The following is a 23,692-nucleotide window of genomic DNA, read 5'->3' on the forward strand; positions in this document are numbered from 1 at the left end:
GTCTTCCTGATTTCAAGCCCATTGTTATATCCACTCCACCACCATCTCCATTAGAATTATTATAAAATGTACCATAAGATATAAAATATATTGTACACAAACACAAATAAATAGTAAATAATGTAGAGATCAAATAACTATAAACATTAAGCACCTAATAAAAAAGTTGTGTGTTATAGTAGAAAAAGCACTGGACTTAAGAGTCAGGAGACCCTGGTTTGAATACTACTGTCATACTTATTAGTATTATAACATTTAACATCTTCAAGTTTCAGTATCTTGATTTTTAAAATGAAAATAATATGTGTATTAACCTACATTACAGGGCTATTACAAAGGAAAGTACTTTATCAACCTATTTAAAGCACTTTATCAAAGTGCTATATAAATCTGAATTATCTGACTTATATACAAAGCACACAAAAGTATGTACGGAGCACACAAAACAGTAAACTATTTGTCCTCCCCCTCACTCATACAGATTAGTAGTGTAAGTACACACAAAAAAAGTTAAAATGGTATCTTCATCCAAAAAAATCTCGGTCCCAACCCTGTATAATATCTGACACTTTCCATAGTCTGTATAAGAGGCAGAAACAGTAACCTGATTTCTATACAATTTCAGTGGCAGAAAAGATGATTGTAGTTTAGGATACTCAGAAAGGAGAACATGGAAGAGACATTCTACTCAGTCTATATTAGCAATACAGTTCTTAGAATATCTAAGCATATTTCATACTTACATATTTTATATACTGACTTTTTTCTATTTCAAATTATGTCTGCTACAGTGTGGGAGATAGGATTAGTTTATGTCCCACAGTTAGTAGTAATTCATACTAAAAATAATGGTCCTTATTTATTCACTATTACATAATAATTATGTGACTTTATGTAAGTCAGGAATGGAAGACAAGAATCTTATATTCTAGTCTCAGTTCTATCACTAATTAAATCTGTGGTTGTGGGCAAAGCACCAAAGCACCCTTCAGGACTGAACAAAATGGCCTCTGAGGTCTATAATACTTAACATTCTATGACTCTAAGAAAGGGTAGGATTCAAATGGCAGAGTTTAAATTTGGGGACTCCATGAGAGGGTAATCTACAAAGCAGAGGCAGAAAAATGGGAACATTCAAGACATATTGTGGGAACAGTGAGTAACAGTTTGGCTATAATAGAGGTTGATGTAAGGGAGTAGTGGGAGAGTAGAAAGGGGAACCTGGGCCAAATTGAAGAGGTCCTTGAATTTGAGTGGAGAGTGTAGACTTTATTCCCATAAACCTAAAGGAAGATTTGTGATTTGGAGACAGACATGAGGAAAACCTTTTTTTTTTTTTTTTCTTAAAGAAAGACTAATCTGGCAGCAGTGTCAGGCAGTACTGTGGCACAGTAGATAAAGAGCTAGCCTCAATGTGAAGAATCAATCAATGAAAATTTATTAAGTGCCTGGGATACAAAGGAAAAAGCAAAACAGTTCCTGCCCTCAAAGTTCCTAACAAATACTGGCCATGTAACTCTGGGTAAGTCACTTAACTTCTCATTGCCCCCAAGAAGAGGGGCTGAGCTGTGTGATGGAAGAGGTTTCCCATCCACTTCAGATCATACTTCATATCTATCGAAATATCCACTCTGTCACCTGTCCTGCATTTTCTACATGTGAAAGGTGAAAGAGAAACCTTGGAAAGCAAGAATCTGCATGATTTGGTGACTAAATGAAAGGGTTAAATCAAAGGTGATTCCTCTAAATCTTTGATCCTCTTTGACTGGAAAAATGTTGGAGGTGGTTTGAGGAATAAGATTTCTGCTGTGGACAAGCTGAATTTGAAATGCTGATGGAACATAACACTATTATGTTTTATGTTCATAGTGTCTGGTGCACATTCATAAGCATGAGTAAGTCAACTGGGGGACAGCAGAAAGTATTAGAGGGGAAGAGACAAGTTGGAAAAGCAGAAGCAGGAAATTCTGTGACCTCCCCCAACAACCATCTCAAATACTATAAAATATGACTCTAGACAAATTCTAGAGCTACAGAACACACAAAGTGACAGAGAGAAACAAATCTCCAGCTGAAGGCAGCCTAGCAGACTAAAAGGAAGGGTTCATCACAGCATGCTGAGAGCCAAGCACAGTCCCGTGTGAGCCACCATTTTGGCTCCAAGGAGGCAGCAGCGGCCAGAGCAGACTTCAGGAGAGTGAATCACCAGCAGCTGTAGCGGTTTCCAGACTTTTCAATCCATAAACACCAAAAAGAAAGTAAAAAGTCAGTCAGCATGGTTGGAAAGGAAGGGCACTGTCCGGCCCTGCCCCCAGGGCAAGAGGTGGAAGAGACACAGGGGCTGCAGCGTCTGCCACACGGCTGCCTCAGGGGCTCCTAGCCTATAGATCATAGGGGGACCAAATGACCATTAAAAGGGTAATTGCTCTTGCTTTGACCTGCTTGGATCTGGATCACTTTCTTGGGTAGTCTGGGGTGCGAAACATCAGTTTGCCAGTGTGGTGTCTGTAGAGAGGACACCCTCCTCAGAACCTCTGACAACATTTGTGAAAAACCCAGCAGTTTGGAACAAAGCCCTCTTCTCTGGAAACAGAGTTCTACTGTGGCAAAGAGCTCAAAAGTCAAGTAATTGACTGGAAATATGATCAAGAAGAGGAAGCACAAACAGACCATAGAATCCTTTTTTGGGGACAAAAAGGATCAAAGTATGGAATAGCAGGAAGACAACAAAGTCAGAACTCCTGCATCAAAAGCCTCTAAGAAAAATATGAACTGGTTACAGGCCACAGAGGAGCTCAAGAAGGATTTTGAAAATCAAGTAAGAGAAGTGGAGGAAAATTTGGGAAGAGAAATGAGAATGATGCAAGAAAATCATGAAGAAAGAGTCAACAACCTGACTAAAGAAAATAATACCTTAAAAATAGACTTAACAGGGGTGGCTAGGTGGCGCAGTGAGTAAGAGTGCCAGCCCTGGAGTCGGGAGGATCTGGGATCAGTTCCGGCCTCAGATACTTAACACCCACACACACAAAAAACTGGCTGTGTAACCTTGGGCAAGTTACTTAACCCCAATTGCTTTAAAAAAAAAAAATAGACAACTCAAATGGCAAAAGAGGCTGAAAAGGGCAATAAGGAGAAGAATGACTTAAAAAGCCAAATCTGCCAGATGGAAAAGTAATTTCAAAAGCTCACTGAAGAGAATAATTCCTTCAAAATTAGAATGGAGCAAATGGAAGCTAATGACTTTATGAGACGTCAAGATACTATAAAACAGATCCAAACAAATGAAAAAATAGAAAGCAATGTGAAATATCTCATTGGAAAAACTAATGACCTGGAAAATAGATCCAGGAGAGATAATTTAAATATTATTGGACTAGGGGTGGCTAAGTGGTGCAGTGAATAGAGCACCGGCCCTGGAATCAGGAGGACCTGAGTTCAAATCTGGCCTCAGACACTTGACACACTTACTAGCCGTGTGACTTTGGGCAAGTCACTTAACCCCAATTGCCCTCCAAAAAGCAAAAAAAAAAAAAATACCCACAATCAAAAAAAGAACCTAGAAATCGTCCTTCAAGAAATTCTCAACGGAAATTGCCCTGATATTTTAGAACCAGAGAGCAAAATAGAAATTTAAAGAATTCACTGATCACCTCTTGAAAAAGTTCCCAAAAAGAAAACTCCTAGGAATATTATAGCCAGGCTCTGGAGTTCCTAGGTCAAGGAGAAAATATTACAAGCAGTCAGGAAGAAACAATTTGAGTATTGTGGAAACAAAATCAGGATAACACAAGATCTAACAGCTTCTACATTAAGGGACTGAAGGGCTTGGAATATGATATTCCGGAGGTCTGAGGAGCTGGGATTAAAACCAAGAATCACCTACCCAGCAAAACTTAGTATAATGTTTCAGGGGAAAGTATGGTCATTCAATGAAATAGAGGACTTTAAAGAATTCTTGATGGAAAAAACAGAGTTGAATAGAAAATTTGACTTTCAAATACATGAAGCAAGAAAAGCATGAGAAGGTAAACAGGGAAAAGAAATCATAAGGTACTTAGTAAAATTTACATTCCTACATGGTAAAATGATAATTGCAACTCATGAGCCTTTTCTCAGTATAAGCAGTTGATGGGAATATATATATATATGTATGCATACATATGTATGTTTATATAGGAGGGTATATGTGCATATAAATACATATGTGAGTTGTGTATATGTGTGTACATGTATACATAGAGAGCACAGGATCAGCTGAATAGGAAGGGATGATATCTAAAAAATAAAATTAAGAGGTGAAAGAGGAATATAATGAGGATAGGGAGAGACAGAATAGGGTAAATTGAATGATTGAGTTACTAAATGATTGTACTTTGTTGAAAACTATGTGACCACTTTGGTGAAAACTATGTGAACATTTTAGTGATAAGTTGTTGATTTGTGACATGGCGAATGCTGTATTTTGATTTTCTGTGATGAGCTGTAACATTCTGGATGTTGTACCTTGATTTTCTTTAAATGTTTCACTCTGTTCTGTTACTGAATAAATAGAGAGTTCACTATACTGTGTAATCAGAACCTCGAAAAGCTGTTTACAGCAGCAGTCCTCTGGAAAGCTACTCATGTATGGCTTTACACTCTTTTTGTATCTTCAGTGCTTAGCGTATCTGGCACATAGCAGGCACTTAATAAATTGTTAATGATTGACACTGAAAAATATATTGTTAATGCTTTGAAAAACTCAAATCACATAAAGTCATTATATTTAATCATAACTTCTCTGTCATTATTTTTGGTGTATAATATTTTTGTACAGGTCAAATGTGGAGAAAAGTCTGGAATATGTGAGGGGCAATCAGTCAACAAGCATTTATTAAGTGCTTTCTATGTGTCAGGCATCATGCTAAGTTCTAGATACAATGAAAGGCAAAAACACTATCTCTGCTCTTCAAAAAAACCCCACATTCCAGGGGGGCAGCTAGGTGGTGCAGGACATGAGTTCAAGTCCAGTCTCAGACACTTAACACAAAACTAGCCATGTGACCTTGGGCAAGTCACTTAACCCCAGTTGCCCTACTTTCCCCTCTCCAAAAAAAAAAAAAAGCAAAAAACAAACAAAACAAAAGAAAAAACCCCATATTCTAAAAGGAGAGACATCATGTATAAAACCATACACATAAGATACACACAATGTAAATGAAAGGTGATTTCAGAGAGAAGGCATTAGGAATAGGGAGAACCAGGAAAGGCCTCCTCCAGAAAATGAGACTGGATCTGAGTCTTTTTTTTAAATTTTTATTTATTTTTTGCTTTTTGGAGGGGGAGGGCAGGGCAATTGGGGTTAAGTGACTTGCCCAAGGTCACATGGCTAGTAAGTGTTAAGTGTCTGGGGCTGGATCCAAACTCAGGTCCTCCCACCTCCAGGGCCAGTGCTCTCTTCACTGCACCACCTAGCTGCCCCTGGATCTGAGTCTTAAAGGAAGTCAGGGAAGCTAGGAGGTGTCAACAAAGACAGAAAGCATTTGAGGTATGAGACACATTCAGTGAAAAGGCATGGAGTTGTTAGATGGAATGTCTTATGTAAGGAATAGCAAGGTCACTGTATTTCAACAGTATATGAAGAAAAGTAAAGTATAAGAAAACTGGAAAAACACACCCAGTAAATGGTCATCTAGTGTCTGCTTAGACTTCAGTAGGTAGAATCCATTAATTCTTACAGTAGTCCCTTCCACTTTCAGATAAATCTAATTGGTAGGAAGTTTTTGTTTACATCAAGCCTAAATGTGTTTCTTTACAACTTTCACTCACTATTCCTATTTCTACTTCATGGGATCCAGAAGGACAATATAATTTTCTACGTCACAAACAGCTATCATATCCCTCATTTGCTTTCTCTTCTTCAGACTAAGTAGCCTCAATTCCTTCAACTAATCTTTAGGCAGCATAATGACCATGCCTTACGTCCCATTCAGCCATCCAACCAGGCCATTTTATCATCTGTCCTATTATTGCAAATGCACCCCCAACTCCATCCCCACCAGTTTTCTTGTTCTAAGCACTAAAATCAAATAATACTCCCATTTCTTCAGTAAAGAATGTGTCAACTGACTGTCCTATAGGTCAATTCACCATCCCTATGATTCATCAGACCAAAACTTGCCTTCTTGTTTACCATTTCCCTACATGTTGTTTCCCTCTCTGATTAAAGGGACTGCCTCGGTGTTTATACCTGCTTATTTAGTGCTAAACTAGCACAATGCCTGATACTTAGCATTTCATAAGTGCTTTCTGTGGATTCATTCATGATCTAAAACCATTCACTATTCTGGGTTAGCCTTTTCAAGATTTATCTAGCTTACAGATAAACAGGGCACCCAGAACTGAGTACAACATTCTTCATAAGGTCTGACCAGGGCAAAGTACAGTAGCACTATCACTTCCCTAATGTCAGCCCTTTCCTGATGCATTTCTAAGACTGCATTACCTTTCTTGGCTACTATATCATACAATCATTTGTGCTGAATTTATAGTACACTAAATCCTCCAGAACTTCTTCAGATGAACTACTATCCAGTCATGCTATTCAATTTTGTACTTGTGAAACTCACTTTTTTAACCCAAGTGTAAGACTTTATACTTATTCTACTAAATTTTACCTTATCTGCTCTGACCCAATGTTTAAACCTGTCAAGATCATCAATTTTATGAAGTGCCTTAGCTATTTGCACATTTGTTCTCTACATCTTTATTCCAAGTCAGTAAATACAATTTTAAACAGTATATGACCAAGCAAGATCCCTAGCACATGCTACTGGAAACCTGCTAGTAAACTGAGAAAGCATGGTATAGCTGGCAGAATTCCAACCAGAGACATAAGTTCAAATCACACTTACTGTATGACTATGGTCAAGTCATTTAATTTCTGTAAGCCTCAATGTCCTCATCTGTAAAATATGGGTAATAATAATACCTACCTCACAGGGTGCTGTGAGGCTTAAATTAAGTCTGTAAAAGAACTTCTGCAAACTTTAAAGTACTATAGAATATCAACTATTCTCATTACTAACATTGTCATTAATGGCCACATTTTGGAATCAGGTGTTCAATAGGTTCCAAATCTAGCTAATTTCTGATTTGCCCTTACCTTCCTATCTTTTTTTAGTAAGAATAACTTGAAAAACTTTGTCAAATGCTTTGATAAAATCTAGACAAACAATGCTACAGTACTTCCTTGACTGACCAGTTCACTGACACTGTAAAATACACAACTGAAGTCAGTCAGGACTGGTATGTGTTGTTCCTGATAAAGCCATGTTAACTCTCTGTGATCACGATATTCTTTTCTAAATGTTCATAAACTATTCTTTTAATAATATGCTAAAGAAGTCTGCAAAAATTCAAAAGTAAAATTCAGAAGGCTTTAGTTTAGATATTTCATTCTGTTCCTTTTTTTGAAAATTAGAACACTATTTGCCCTTCTGCAAACTTGCAGTATTTCTCCAGTTCCCTGTGATCTTTGTGAGGTCACTGGAAGGGGCTTAGTGATAATACCTACCAGTCCTTTCAGTACCCAAGGACATAGTTTTATCTGGGCCAGGTGACAAACTCAAAGACTGCTAGGTCCTCTCTTATTATTTCCATCCCTATATCTGACATCAACTCCCTATTAACCACTTTCATCCTTCTCAGGCCAAAGAATATTCTGCTTGGCCAAGGAAAGAGAAGAAATAGACATTCTTCTCAACCGTCCTTGATCTTCATCCCAATCCAGAGCAGCAGTCATATTCCTTATTTGGTTCTTTTATTTTTCTCCCAGCAAAAGCAAAAGACTCTCATCCATTTTTGTTATACTTAGCTTTCCTTAGCAATCAGTGCCAAGTCCAATCTGAACCTTAATATTTCTAACCCTGTATCTATAGGTCTGTCCTGTTACCTGCATTTGCTTTTTTATCTTCTGTACTTGTTTTTAAAAAAATTAAGTTGTGCTGAATTCCCTCTTTAGAGAACTGGGAAACCTCTTTAGAGAATCCTCTTTTCTACTCCTTTTTAGAATGATTTCTCAATGCAATTATCTTCAGAAATTCAATCCTGAGTGATTGCCATCACTCCTGGACTGACTTCCACAGCAGAAGTTTAAGCACAGTCTTCTCCTTTCTTTTTATCACAAATTCTGTGATAGAATTTCTATGATACTTCACTTAAGTTTCCCATCATTTCCACTTCATCAACCAGTTCCTTCCTGCTATCAAATCCAGAATATGATTTCCCTACTTTGTTTCCTTTGCCTTTTGAAAGATGAAATTATCATTATGTCAGGTTGAAAAATTATTAGCTACTCTACCTACTTCTGGAAGAAAGGAAATGTTCTGACAGATGTTAAATAATGGAAATCACTCATCACTACCATATCATGCCAGACTTATGATATTTATTCAGTTCCTCAGTTATTTTCATTTTTTGGGTACTCCAATAAGAATACTGCTTCTGTTCCTTCCTTCAGTGATCATCACTAAAATGTTTTCCAGGATGTTTCCCCCATCTAGCTCCTGGATTTACTCTACCACTCTCCATCCCCACCTGTTTTTACATCTCCTATCTCTTTTTAAATAGGTCCTTCTAGAGTTACATTACAGCCAGAAGTGGTATCCCACAAAGTCTTAGTGATAATTATGAAGTAAAATTTTCCTCCTTTCATTAGGATCTCAAATTCATCTTGCTGCATACTTTGTGCACAGACATTTGACACTACAGGTTTTTGTTTCCTAGAAACTTCTGGAAATTTCTATCACTCTTCTTTTTCCTACACTCTAGTCACCCTCTAACACAAGGGTCAGCAACTTTTGGCCCATAGGCCAAATCTAACCTGCCATATGTTTTAGTATATAGCCCACGAGAAAAAAAGTTTTTACATTTTTACTTATGACTTTATTTAAGATTAAAGTATAAGCTTTCTGTAAGTTGTAAAGTTCTGATTTCAGAGTTGAAGAAAGTAAATTAAACAGTCATTTGGAAAAAAAAAGACTAATCAGATGGCTACAACCATTAAATAACTGGAATACAGTAAAAAGTGAATATAACTTTACTCTAAAATGTAACAACCATTCTTGGCACGTGGGCTATACAACAATAGGTGGCAGGCCAGATTTAGCACAGGTGCTGCAATTCACTGACCATAGCTCTAATGTATCTAAATTGGTGGAAATGTGTATGTACATGCAATATCATGTGTGTATATCTTTTGTTGTTCATATTTCATACTCACTGTATGTATGTCATATTACTCTCACTTATTTTAAGCATCACAAGTAGGGGCTATGTTTTTCTTCAAGGTTAGATATAAAATATCCTTTGCACTTAAAAACATGCTGAATTCAGCTGAATTCGGTCAGTCAGTATTTCTCTAGTTATATATAAAATCAAGGGCAGAGACTTAAAACCCAGTATAATATTATATATTCCTACAAATTCCCTCAGCTCTACTGATTACCTATTTATCCATCAAGGCTTAAATCAAATACTACCTTCTTCATAAAATCAGACAATTTTTCCTTCCTTTGTACCAAGCCTAGAGTAATGTTTTATAGCATCTTCTCATTTTCCTTAATAAACTCTAGTGTCTTTAGAGGAATAAGGATCATGTCTTACATGTTTATTTTCCACGGCATTTAGCATCATATCTTAATACTACCTTAAATCTGTTTAGTATAGAAAAAGTGTTAAAGTGCTTTCACTTATGTAGTTACCTCATTAAAACCTAATAACCTTAAGCAAGAGAGGCCACATGGCAAAGTGGACGGAGAGCTGGCCTCAGTCAGGCAGACCTGGACTCCAGTCCTGCTCGTGATGCATACTGCTGAGCAAACCATGGAAGGTCTTGGTGCTTCAGGCACCTCTCTGACACTCCAAGTTGTAGAAGAGTTAATGAATAGCATTAATAAAGTGAATTTCCCAGACCAATGAAATCACAGATCCAGACAAAAAAAAAATCAACAAACAACAAAACAACCCCCAACCTAGGTGTTATCTCTCTCCTCCATCTTACAGATGAGGAAACTAAAGCTCAAAGTCTTTAAATAATATACCACAATAACTCTCAATATCTGTTGAAATACTGATTAAATTAAGGTGCCTAAGAAGTTCTCAAAGGAGAATGGTGAAATCAGGTATACAGGATAATCCTTATAAAATGTGTGGAAGATGAATCATCATTAGGAGTAATTGTTCAAAACTATGGAAAGGATGCCAGTACAGTGTAGAAGGATCAAAGATCATAAACATTCTCAAAGAAATCACTATCAAAAGTAAATAAATGTGGAGATCCAACATGGTACACGCTCTAATTAGCCTCCACCATGAACCTATACACGGTCTCTTTCTCTATAAATTACTAGTATACTATGAGCAATTCTGTTAAAAAAAAAAAAAAAAGGAAAAAGTCAAACTCTTTACCTTCCTGGGAGGCAACCTCCTGTGGCAAATCATCAACAAAATCTAAGGGCATCTCTATTGGTTCCTCAGATCCCAGAAGACTATGGTCTACAGTGAAACGCCCTTTCTTTTCCTCTCTCTCTTTCAGAATAACCTAAAAGCAAATACCAGTCTTCAGTTACTAGTCAAACAAATATGTATCTAGTGCCTAATACGCATACTTTTTTAAAAGTAAAGGATGGAAAAGACTCAGCTTGACAATACAACAGTTCATATGAAACAGACCTGAGTGTTTTAGTTGACCATAAGCTCATTAAGAAACAAAAACACAATATGGTTGCTGGAAAAACAAATATAATCCTTAGCTAAATTAAAAGAAGTACAACCCTATTGGTTAAATAATATTTCAAAGTCCAGTGATCAGTTCTGGGAATCAGATTTTAAGAAAGACACTGACATACTGGAACATGCCCACAGGAAAATGACCATGACAATAAGTGGTAAGAAAACAATTTCACACAAGAAAGGCTGAATAATAACATTTTATACACGTAAGGCAATTTGATTTTTTTGGATTACAAAGTGCTTTTATTTAAATTACCACATTTTAAAGTATACTGGGCAGTCACTAATAGTCTCATTTTATACATGAGTGACATTATTTTCAGAAAGGTCATATGACTTGGCCACAATTACACAATTTCTAAATTGTATAAATTATACTAGAACCCAATCTAAGAGTAATTTAACTATAGGGTCGAATGTTCATTGAACACTGTTTGGCTTGAAGAACAAAAATCTTAAGACTATGACAGGAGAGGGACTGGAACTGTGAGTTCATTGATCTAGGGAACTCCCTTTACCAATGCTGGTTTGCACCCTCTCTGCAATTTATAGCCTCAGAGAGATGCTTAGAACACTGAGTAGTAAAGCATCTTGCCTAGGGTTACAGAGCTAGTATGGATATAAGACGTGGGACTTGAAGCCAGGGTCTTCCTAAATTCAAGGCCAGTTTTCAATCTACAACTCCCCATTGTTTCTCAGAACTGCCTTCAAATACTTCAAATCACCTGGAAGAGGGTTTAGACTTGGTTAAATAAGCATCAGAGAGTTGAATCTCAACCATTGGGAAGACTTTAGAGGGAGGCAATTTTCAGGTACTTTCTAGCAATCAGATTTGACCAACAATAGAACAAACTACCTTGAACAGTCTACCACAAGGAGTATGCATGCAGAAGTTAGATAAGCACCTAACAGAGATGTCATATGAGTGATTTCTTCATTGGTTGAGGAGCTAAGCTAAAATATCCTCTTAGGTCCCCTCTAAGTTCAAGACTATGTGAATCTATGATACAGCACTGCACTGGAGATTGAGACTTATAAGTTACATATACTTCAAAGAAGGGATGAAGTTAAAAGACTAACTGCTAATTGAAACAAAAAAAAATACTGCACTTTCAAATTATTTTGATATAAAAGTCTAAAAAATAACTTGGAACAAGAGTTTAAAATGTGTTTCACAATTTCAAATTGATGCTGGTCAGAAAAGGTTGCATATCATGTGGTATCCTTAAAATATTAAAGACCTCAAGAATCATATATATGAAATTTTCAATAACTGAATGTACATCCTCACAGTGGCAGATTATTTCTAATTAACTCATATTTGGACATGAAATACTAGCACAAATATTCCATAAATAGGATTAGTTTTATAACAGAATTCATTATACTATAACAGAGGGCTTAGGTTCCTTTTGAATGCTTAGCATTCTACCATTTATTTAATCTTTAAGAAAGTAGCACCAACTTTCCAATCTTTTACTCCTATATGATTAAAATTAGCTATCGTGATGTTCACCAATTTCAAATCAAATACTGCTTGATAATTTAGTCCAAGTGTATATATATTACCAATATTCCTGAGGATTATTATGAGAGGCAATATGGTCTGATAGAGGACTGGCCTTGAAATCAGGAATCCCAGGGTTCAAGTGTGGCTTCTGCATCATATTAGCAGGTAACCAAAGGCTGAAATCACTTAACTACTCAAAGCCTCTCTCTACGGGGAAACTCTCTAAGGGAAAGGTGAGTTGCTAACTTCTGGGAAGACTTTCCATACTAAAAGCTCTCTACACTGATGAAACCATAGGTCTAGCCCAAAAAGAAAAAGTTTTGGTTTACCTTTTTAAGTGCTGTGGGTCGTTTAAGTTTTGCAATTTCTTTCTCTTTTCCTCTTTTTATTTTGGGGGGAGTAGTGTCCAAAGGGTTAAGAGGTGCCAAACAGGGTTGATTTTTGTTTAAAGACTTTCTGTTGGCAGAATCTTTAGACTGTAAAGGAACAGCACTGACCACTGAAAACAAACAAGGACATTAGTTTCACTACAGAACATTCCTAGAGGCAGTTTCACATGCTTTCAAAATTCCCAGTGACAAAACTATAAAAACAAGAACATCCTCTTCCTGTGGGGGAGAAAAAAGGCAGATAATGACAGCAGAAAGCAGCCTGACCCAATACTTTCATCCAGCTTTCTTATCCTTGTAAAGGATAAAACAAGACAAATGTTATGGGCCCAGTATCTAATGCCAACATAGCAACCCAGAAAAGTGTTCCTAAGTGGGTATGAAAGTGTAAAATCCAATGGAATCATGGAGGTCAGAGATGAAAAGTACAAAAAAGTTGCCCTGTGGCCTCAAAAAGCTGCTTCATCACCGTGCTTCTTTCAGCCCTGACTCCTGCAATTCTGAGCCTGACCAGCCATCCAATGGCAAGTTAACCACTTAACACTTTCTTCGTTTTTAATCACCAAAACTATGACCTTCAGTAAAGTCTTCCCTGAATGAGCTAAATCTCTGCTTCTTTTGCAAGGTGTTGTCCACATTCCAGACAGTATAGAAAGTTCTGTATCTGATTTTTTGCCAACACCAGGATGATACCTGTCTAACAGTCAAAGGAGTCCACCTTTTTACCTTCACTGTAAACCACTCCCTTTGATTCAATTCAACAAGAACGGATTAAGCACCTATTCTGTGCCAGACACTATGCTGGGCACTGGGGATAAAAAGAACCAAAGAGGCAACCCCTGCCCTCAGGGAGCTTACATTCTATTAGAGGGAAACAAGTTTATGTAGAAAACCAAATACAAAATAGATGCAAAGTCAATGGAGAGGGAAGAGCATTGTAATTTGGGGAGGAGCTGGGGGAAGATCAAGGAGGATAGGCTTCTTAGTAAATGTTGCTTCTTGAACTCTGGGTTCCAGTTTAACTGGATGACATGTTGTTCACTGTACTCTATATATGATATCCCACCTCCATGCCTTTGTACAAACTACTTTCTAGTCCTTCTACCTCACAGATTCCTTCCTCATCCTCTTCTTGGATGCCACTTTGTAATCTACGATCCATCCCACTGTTGGTTTGCACAGCTCTAAATTCTCTTTGCACTCTTCTTATTTGTAATACTCTGCATCTCTCCCAGCTCCACACCTGGCACTCCCCAGCAGAATGTAAGCTCCTTCAGGGCATAGATGTTTGTGTGGTTTTGTTTATCTCTAGTGCAGTGTGTATAACTGGGTACTTAATGTTTGTTGGAATGAACTGAGTCTTCTTGAGGCTGCCTGGGATAAAAAATGTGTTCAAGACCTAAAATAAAGACTAGTGCATGACACTTCTAAATCATTAATCTTTCTAGTTCTCCAGAAATAAAGTTCTATATCATAACGTGTATTATTACGTTATTAACCTATAACATGTTATTACATATGCTATTATGCGCACTATTATACACAATATGCATGCTACTATATACATATCATGTATGTAATGCTCTCTCAAGCATCAAATACTGAAAGCAAAGGTTCATATCCAAAGAACACACAGAATAAAAAAACAATTACTAAATTATGCGCTGAAACTTTCTGCCCCAGCTCAGCTCCACTGCTTATGATTTAATTTGCTAGTAAGTAATGGTCCCTATACAAAGAACAAAGAGATTAAAAAAAGGAATTTCAATTTGTAACTCAAAATTTTGTGGAAATAAATGTTGAAAACAAAAAATAAACAAAGAAAAAATGGCAAAAAAAAAAAAGGAATTTCAATACTATTTCACATCAACGGTAATTTTTTGTTAATGGAAAAAAAGAGAGAATGGAGGAAAAAAATTAAAGAACACACAATAATGCTGAGGTAAAGTTCTAAACCAAAGACCAAATCTGCCAGTGTCTTTTTTAGATTCTCTCAATAACATTTCATTTAAGACATGGGTGTATAAAATATAGAAGGCACATTTTACAACAGAAATTGTCTCAGCAGAAGGCAAACCAATTTCCACACAAATATCTGATGAATGCACTAAAATCACCAGTTAGCTTGCACTTAATTGAGTTATTGACCTGGCCAAATTAACATGATTTAAAAATTTATGACATTTTAATCTACTAGAATTACCTTTAAAGAAAATATAAAACATCCCAAAAGTCTTAGTAAAGTTTTAAGCTTTAATAGGTTTCTGGGACACTCTGTTAATACATGCTTGAAAAACAAATACATCAACATAAACACACATAAATTTAAATACTTCTAAATATTGACACCACTTAAGTATATATCACTAAAGCAAAATCCTTCTTTCCTCCACACAAATAATGTTATCACCTGTATATGACAACGGTCTGGTGTTCGTGATCTGCCGAGCTTTCATTGCTTGCTGTTGTTTTTCCAGAGCTGCTAACATATCCCCTAAATCAAGCTGCACAGGAGTCTTACTCTTTTTGCCAGCAGCCTTTGATAAAGCTTCCTGCAACAAGAACAAAAATATGTTTACCTACATACACAATATAATACACTGGCAAATTTAAGACTGTTATATTTATTATATCCCTCCCAACCTTTTTTCCCTCAGCATTTGGCAAATTAAGTATTAAAAACCCATGAATGAAAATTATTTTTAACAAACCTGTATTTTTTTTTGCTCCATACTGATTTCTGAATATTCCTGAGCTGTGGCAAGTGCTGCTGCTAAAGCCTTCTTCTTTTGACTTTTTGCACGTTTAGGTACAGAGGTTGTAATAGGAATTGGAGTCTGAACTATGTTAATTGGTGAATTTTCAGGTAAGTCATCCAACTAAGATTTCCAAAACAAAAGTAAAAAAAAAAAAAGAATGGGGCATTCAATTTAAGGATTACTTAAGGATTCCTGGTACATGTTAGAAGACTTACTTCCTATAAATTAAACTCACTAAAATAATATAGCTAGAATAAATCAAAGTGTCAACATGGGAACAATTAAGATAATTTATCAAAATGTTTCCTGAGATATGAGTTTATCTAATGACACTTTGGAACACTTTCATCCTCCATCTCTAACTTCAAACACATATAAACAAAAACAAATTCCATATATTTTGTTGACCAATGTTGACTATAAAAATCTACTTTAAAATTAGTTTCAAGGTACTAGCACATGACCTATGTTGTAGGCTTTGCCAATCATAAGGAAATAAATTACATATTGATATGTAAAATACATATTTGGTCTGTTTTATTAATAAAACACTGGTTCAAGAAATGTGCTTGATAAGGGAATCTAATACTTGTATTAAATGGCTATATATAAAATCAACATTAATCAGCAATTCTGCTAGTCTGTCCATGTTTTAGAAACAAATTATTGCAGTCTTACTACTTTAGCAGAAATTTTTTGTTGAATATTCTCATCTTTAGCACTTCCAGTCTCATTCAGTTCTGTAAATTCATCTTCATCCTAAAACAAAGTAACAAATTTTAAAGCAAAAATCTAAATAGCACAAAGCAACAACAAACTAACAAGACTTTTTCAGCACTCTTAAAGAATTAAAAAATCATCTAAGTTTCTTTTCCTTCTACTTTGCCACTATTCAGGCCATCATTACCTATATAGCTAAGTATACTTTAACAGCCTCTTTGCCTTCACATTCTTCCTCTATGTGCACCCTCCCTCCTATATGCATAACTATAATAATGTTCCTAAAACCAAGTTCCTATTCCCCTGATCAAAGACATTCAATGGCTCTCCATGGGCAAAATGAAATATATCAAAATATAGCCTAGAATTTAAGGCCCTACATAACGTGGAACTAACTTTGTTTTATCTCCCATAACTTCCAAAATCCTACAATTTAATCAATGTAGAACTCAGTTTTCCATAAACACATTCTGAGCTTTCCCATCTAACAATTTTGCTGCCACTGTTCTTTTTACTCAAAAGGCGTTCCTTTCCTCACCCTAACATTTCCTGCTCATATTCACCCCCAATCACTGCCAAAGTCCTATGCATCCTTGTCCCCCCCTCATCCACCTCATCTCACCTTACCCAGACGCCTTCTGTCACTCTCTCCTCCTTTACCCCTATCTCACAAGAAGAGGTGGTTTTACTCCTTATCAAGGATAAGAACTCTACCTACTCAAGTAATCCCACTCCATCCTATCTTCTTCAACAAATTGCCATCTCTGTCATCTCCATGCTCACTTATCTTCAATCTCTCTGTCTCTTGGCTCATTCACTACTGCCTACAAATGTCTCTCTTATCCTCAAAAATCCCTCACTTGATTCTTCCATCCACACAAACTTTGTCCTCTACCTCTTCTGCCCTTGTGGCTAAACCTTTTGAAATGGCTGTCTAAAATCAGTGCCTCCAATTTTTTTCCTCTCATTCTCTTCTTAACCTCTTACAATTCAGTTCCCAACCTCATCATTCCACCAAAAGTGTTCTCTCCAAAGTTACCAATGATTTCTTAGCTGCCAAATCCAATGGCCTCTTCTCAATCCTCATTCTCTTTGACCTCTCTGTAGCCTTTGACACTTAATCGCCCTTTTGTCCTTGATACTCTTTTCTAGGTTTCAGGACATCACTCTCTCCTGGTTCTCCTTCTATGTACTGGACTACTATTTATCAGTTTCTTCTGCTGGATTCTCATCTAGATCACATCCTCTAATCATAGGTGTTCCACAGGGTTCTGTCCTGGAACCTCTTCTTTTTTCCCTTTAAACTACTTCATTTGGCAATCTCATTAACTCCCATGGATTTTACTATCTCTATACTGATGATTCTTTTTTAAAATTCAATTTTATTTTACTTTCAGTTCCAAATTCTCTCCCTTCCTCCTCCTCCACCCATTAAAAAGGCAAGAAAAATAGAACCCATCAAAAATATGATTTCTCCTTTCTCAATCCTAACCCTATAGTTAACCAGTTCAACTCCATATTCTACTCTCATATTCCTTGTTCTCCCCCTCCCCCCAATGTTATCACCATTCCCTACCAATCCTTAACTCTGGACTACTAACTTCATTCACCTGCTCTTCATACTCTACTAATTCGAGCTGGAGGAAGCCCTAAGAGGATATCAAGGGGCACCGCTTGACATCATCTTCCATGATCTCCTCATTTATTCCATTCTGATGAAGGTCCTGCCTGCCACGGTCAACCTCTTTACATATGCTTTAAACCCCAAGCCTTCACATTTCCTTCAGTTAATTGCCCCACCTCAATCACCCCCAATCTCTCTCCCCTCCCCCCTCCTCCTCCACTTCCTTACTCCCTTTCTTCTTCCCTTTCCTCTCTCAACTCTCTCTCTTCAATATCTCCCAATCTATGGGTTTTTTCTCCTTTCTCCCAACATGCCCAAATCTCCCCAATCCTTTAAAAAAAATCCTTAGGAGTCCCTACCATCTCCTACTAGTTAACTATCCCTACTAGCTAGCATTCTCTCTCTCTTGTTCTATCATAGCCAAACTCCTTGAAAAAGCCTTCTTTCTCTTCTCTCAACTCTCTTCTAAACCCTTTGCTTCTAACTTCACTCAATAGAATATGTTTTCTCCTAAGTTTCCAGTGTTATATTTACTGCCAAATCTGATAGTCTTTTTCCCTCAATCCTTAGCTTTTTTGACACTGCTGATCACCCTCTCCTCTCCTGGAAGCTCTCTTTTCTCTGGCTTTTTTCTGGCACTATTCTTGTTTGGTTCTCTTCTTACCTATCTAAATTCCCCTTCTCAATCTCTTGTGCTGGATCATCATACCCACTGTGTGTATACCCCAAACCTCTGTCTTGAACCTACTTCAATTCTTTTCACCCTACACTATCTCACTAGGTGGTTTCTCATGGATTTACCTATTCAGATATATATGTATATATATATTTAGTCCCAGACTCTCTCCTAAGTTCTAGTCCCACATCAATGTCTAATTTCAAACCGGATATACTATTAACATCTCAAATCTAACATATGCTAAACAGAGCTTGTTATCTTTTCCTCCCAAAAAACCTGGTCCTCTTCCAAACTTTCCAACTTCTTTTGAGGGCATCACGATCTTTCTAGACTTCCAGATAACTTTAACTTCTCATTTTCTCTCACCACATATATCCAACTAGTTGCCAAATCCTTCTACTTCTATCTCCACAACATCTCTTGTATTGTACCCCTTCTCACAACTCACACAACCAACCACCTTAGTTCCAGTCCTAATCACCTCTTATATGGACTATCTTAATAACCACCTAACTGGTATCCCTGCCTCAAGTCCATTCATTTTCTAGCATGTACTCCATGCAGCTGCCAAACTGTTTATCCTTAAATGAAGGTCTGATTATGTTACTCCCCTAATCAATAAACTCCCTGGCTCCCAACTGCCGTTAGGGTCAAATACAAATTTTTTGTTTGATTTTTAAAACCTTTTATCTCTGGACTCAAGCAACTTTTTCAGTCTTAATACACATAATTTCTCTTCCCATGCTCTAAATTCCAACTGAAGGCCTTCTTGCAGTTCCTAACATGTGGGACTCCTTATCTATTCTCCATAACTTTGCACTGGCTATCTTCATGCCTAACATGTGCCTACATCTGTCTTAAATGCCTAAAATCCTTCCAACCTCCACAATCTCTCAGCATACCTTACTTCCATCAGGACTCAGCTCAAGCACTACTACATACCCAAAGATTTAGTGAATCCTCATAACTGTTAGCAATATCCCTCCCTAAACTAACTTGAATTTATTTTGTATTGACTTATATGTGTGCATATAGCCTCCTTTTGCTAGAATTTACTAATATAAGCTGAGACTGGAACTAAAATCAAACCACTGTAGTCTTTGTACATACTGAAAATGTCATCTACAAAAAATAACCAATGTAGTCGATTGAAAAAAAAAATGGATCGTAAACAGCATTTTTATGATATCTGTAACCTCTTTATCCCACTAGTTCTTCAGTTTTCACAGAAAGAAAAGACTAAAAGTTAGTTTGGATTTGCCATCTTCAAGTTGGAATTTTTTTGGTTTTCCTTTTTAATGGCTTGATAATGCAGCAGTTAATACATTAAAATCGGACTATTTGGTATATATTGGCCTAATTGGTATTTCAATTTTGAATCAACACATAAAAAAGAGACAAAATAATGGAAATAATACAGAATTTGGAATCCAAGAACCATGTGGCTTATACAATCGGTTATGTTTTATAAGCTTCAGTCCCTTCATCTGTAAGATGAGGAAACTGACCTCATATCTAAGGTTCCTTCCGCCACTAACATTATGACCCTAAAAAGGTACTTCTTTTATCCTAAAGAAACTTAAAATCTGATAGGGAATCTATGTTTAAAAATATTATGGGATCCATGTACTTATACAAAAACAATAAGCACTTATTACCTCTGTATCAGGTGTCACATTAAGTGCTAAGGATATAAATACCAAGAATTAAACAATCCTCAAGAGATTAATGAAAATAAAATTCAAAACAAAAGTCTCATGGAAATCACTAATATCATACAGAGGAAAAGAGAATACCTCAAAATATAATGGGTCAGGACTTGGTTCTACTCTGTGAGATTGGCTGCTTAATTGTTTGTTGTCTTGTCTCTTCTGCAAACTTTGTCTTCTTTCTGAGGATGTGCTATGTCCACGGCATCTAAACCCAACCTAAATAAACACCAAGAACAAAAAAAAAACCTAGGATTTCATACAATTAATCTTTAAAGATTACTTAATTTAATATAATAATCACAAATAAAAATGTTAACATACAAAAATTTTTTTCAACATTTGCTCTCGCCAGCATTTTTAAATGTTTTCTCCCCTCCTGAATTTCCAAAAAACTTGGTATATCAAAAGTCTTTTCACTAAAACACACTCAAGTAAAATGTTGTTACTCTATTTATAATGTAGCAAAATGCTCAGCTTTAAAAAGGGTCAAAATAAAGAGCATATTAAACAGTAATTCTATAATTAATACCTATTTCCAGATCACTTTTTTGGAAATACTCAATTTATTATAGTGTTAGAAACTTTCCTTATACAGAAAGGATTAAAAACTTTAAGTCTCTAGGTTACCTCAGCTACCAAAACATTTAACTTAACTCAAACAGTGCAATTACTGGATTAAGAAAGACCTTGAGAGGAAATGCTTTTACACATGCCTTGAATTCTTTAATCTGAAGCAAGTACATGAGGGTTCTGAAACTTTTTTACACTCTTAGGGGCTCTTATTTCTAAGAGATAAGCTGATAAGGTACTGACTCTTTGTGCTGTGGGCTCCTGTCACATTAAAGGTGAGGATACATTACCAGAACCACAGTCTGAGAATTTGTTGTTTAGTAAAAAAGGTTCTCATTTGCGCTACTAGACACATGACAAGGGACTAATGAAAATATCAGACTCCAGAAAGTGGAATAGAAAAACTGCAAAATATATCATCAAATTACCTGGGATCTAATCCTAGATCTGAGACCTTGGGGAAGTCATTTAATTTTTCTGGGACTCAGTTGCCCCATCATGTAAATTATAAGAGTTGGACTAGATGATATCTAAGTTCTCTTCTGCTTCTAAAACTATGAGCCTATGAGTTAAAAAATGGCAGATTTATATCAATTTGTGTTTCTCTCTACAAAGTCTTGATCTAGTATTTCATCATATGGAGGTGACTATGGGTCCTAAAAGCTAAAACTAAACTTATTCATTTTATAGGTTTGAGAACCTCTTATAAAGATGGAAGATATCATTTACAAAAACCATTAAACTGAAAATATAAGTATCAATGAAGGTAAACATCTACAATTTCCATATTGTTATTTAAAACATTAATGCTTATGTTAAATGTTGTATGTTAAAGTAGCTTGAGTCCTTTCTAAAATACATTTTTTCAGTTTTACAAAATAAATTTTTCCTGGTTGAGGCAAAACATATACAACAATATAAAACCAATAACAAAAAGTTGTTTCTGAGTTTAATTGTTAAATTATAAAGCCTAAACTGGAGTAGGTCAGAATAAAAAGGATTACACAGAGTTTCTTCAGAAAAACAATTAAAGATATATGATGTGATTACTATGTTAAATAACAAAACAGACAAAAAAAAATAATCAGACACTAATCTTTAGGTATCAATATTAGAAATAGTCTGTTCAACATGATATTCACTTAAACACTATACTTCTCCCAACCCTGCCTGTTTTAGATTTCTTATTCTTCCGACTGAGGAAAAAAATGCAAGATTTTTTTTTCTCCCCTCCATGTACTGTCTCCTCTAGCAGGCTTCCAGGTCAAAACTGAAGTCTTGAATTTCTGGAAAGTTCGGTAAAATCAGAATTTACAACCTGAAGGTAGGAATTTTGACACTTCCTATATTTTTAAAATATGGCAATGAAACTTAACAGTTTTAATAAAGTCTGTCATTGTGTTTAAAAACTTAATCTTATAAGCACTTGGGCTTGCTAGACATCTGGGAAAGATCTATAAGTTTTAGTGGCCTTTAAGCTCAATGAATCAACAGAATGATCTGGCAATAACTTTAGGTTGCATTAAGAGCCTATGAGATAACAGCCTCATTGTACTTAGCTATGGTTAGACCACACTTGAATTATTCTGTTTAGTTGTGTGCCACATTTTAAGAATGACACTGATAAGCTAGAGATTAATCAAAGGAATACCCAGGATTGTAAAGGGCCGTGAGTCTATGCCATCTGAAAATCAGTTGAAGGAACTAGGGATATTTGTCATGGAGAAGAATAGGACAGTTATATTTAAGCATTCAACATGGAAAAAGAATCAGACTTTTTTGATTGGACCCAGAAGGCAGACCAAGAGCAATTGATAAAACTGCAAAGAGATAAATTTGAACTTGATTAAGGTAAGAATTCTTAACAATTAGAGCTAGCCACAAAAGTAGACAAGGCTCTCTTGGGAGGTAATAGGTTCCCCCTCATTTAAGGTCTTCAAGGAAAGGCTGAATGACCTTTTGTTAGACTGTAGGAGTTCTTTTTTAGCTACCAGCATTGGAAAAGACCACAGACCATGAGGATTCTCCCAAGTCTGATATTCTAACAATATTTATCTGTTAACAGAAACTAGAGTTGCTTACAATTCCTGCTTTTAAAAAAAAGTTGAACTTTGCCTATTAGTCTATAAACTATTTTGCCTATTAATCTATAAACAACAATAATTTGTTCTTACAGGAGTAACTGCTGGTCAGTTTTCCAATTTGAATTCACAGTAATGGTACCTAAGTATCAGTTTTCCCGAATTTCACCAAGACCAGTCAAAAGCAAAGATTCAGGTAAGTCTGTCATTTAGGTAGTCTATCACCATACTGACATCAAAAACATAAATTTTTTTCTTTAGAAAAGAAAATGAAATTTTAAAATTCTAGGTAAGTTCATTACAAGTCAGGGCTAGTTACCAGTTTACCAATTCAATAAGCATCTGTTGCCAGGAGATTTAAAAGCCTAAACCCCTAAGACAAAAATGTTCTAGGTGGCATTAATTCTGCTGCTTGGTGGGGGGAGGGGATTTGGTGGGGGTGGGACTGATTCTTACTAATAAGGATAAAACTGGCTGCTAAAGTAGAAATGATGGGAAACATCTGGAGGAAGTGACTATGCCATATTAGAGTTCATAATAGTCGGAAAAAGAAAAAGCTGGGCAAAGTTTGATGCCCACCATAGATTGTGGATATTCAGGTAAGTAGAATACGAGGACCTAAAATTCTATAAGGAAAGCTAGTCAAAGAGAGATCAAATAAATAAAATTTTAAAATCCTGACAATTCTTGCAAAGAAGAAAAAGAAGTTTTATTTAGAAACTAATGTGAACACCCAGGGTACTCACTAAACAACTTTGGTCTTAAAAGATGGAAGCAAGGGGGGGAATTAAATGACAATGAATACAAAAAGAACAGCATTGTACTATCCTATGAAAACAATGTCAAGAATGCTAAAGCTCAGGGTGGCTGGT

At 36.2% G+C, this 23,692-nt stretch overlaps 1 protein-coding gene across 6 annotated transcripts in view; it reads right to left on the bottom strand.

The window, feature by feature from the left end:
* Nucleotides 1-23,692, bottom strand: part of SECISBP2L (SECIS binding protein 2 like) — an 80,767-nt gene that overhangs the window by 32,734 nt on the left and 24,341 nt on the right. For 5 of the 6 annotated variants that reach the window (XM_069098009.1, XM_069098012.1, XM_069098011.1 and 2 more), the window contains exons 8-13: nucleotides 20,254-20,385; nucleotides 16,113-16,193; nucleotides 15,387-15,554; nucleotides 15,086-15,227; nucleotides 12,616-12,785; nucleotides 10,453-10,585 (exon numbers count right to left, since the gene is read on the bottom strand). In XM_069098009.1, the coding sequence (XP_068954110.1) occupies nucleotides 10,453-10,585; nucleotides 12,616-12,785; nucleotides 15,086-15,227; nucleotides 15,387-15,554; nucleotides 16,113-16,193; nucleotides 20,254-20,385 (826 nt within the window). The remainder of the gene's footprint in view (nucleotides 1-10,452; nucleotides 10,586-12,615; nucleotides 12,786-15,085; nucleotides 15,228-15,386; nucleotides 15,555-16,112; nucleotides 16,194-20,253; nucleotides 20,386-23,692) is intronic. The other variant, XM_069098013.1, reaches the window with a different exon arrangement.

The sequence above is a fragment of the Petaurus breviceps genome, unplaced genomic scaffold (genome assembly GCF_028583685.1).
Source record: "Petaurus breviceps papuanus isolate PSGF00001 unplaced genomic scaffold, PetGlider_PUasm1.0 37, whole genome shotgun sequence".
NCBI lineage: Eukaryota > Metazoa > Chordata > Mammalia > Diprotodontia > Petauridae > Petaurus > Petaurus breviceps.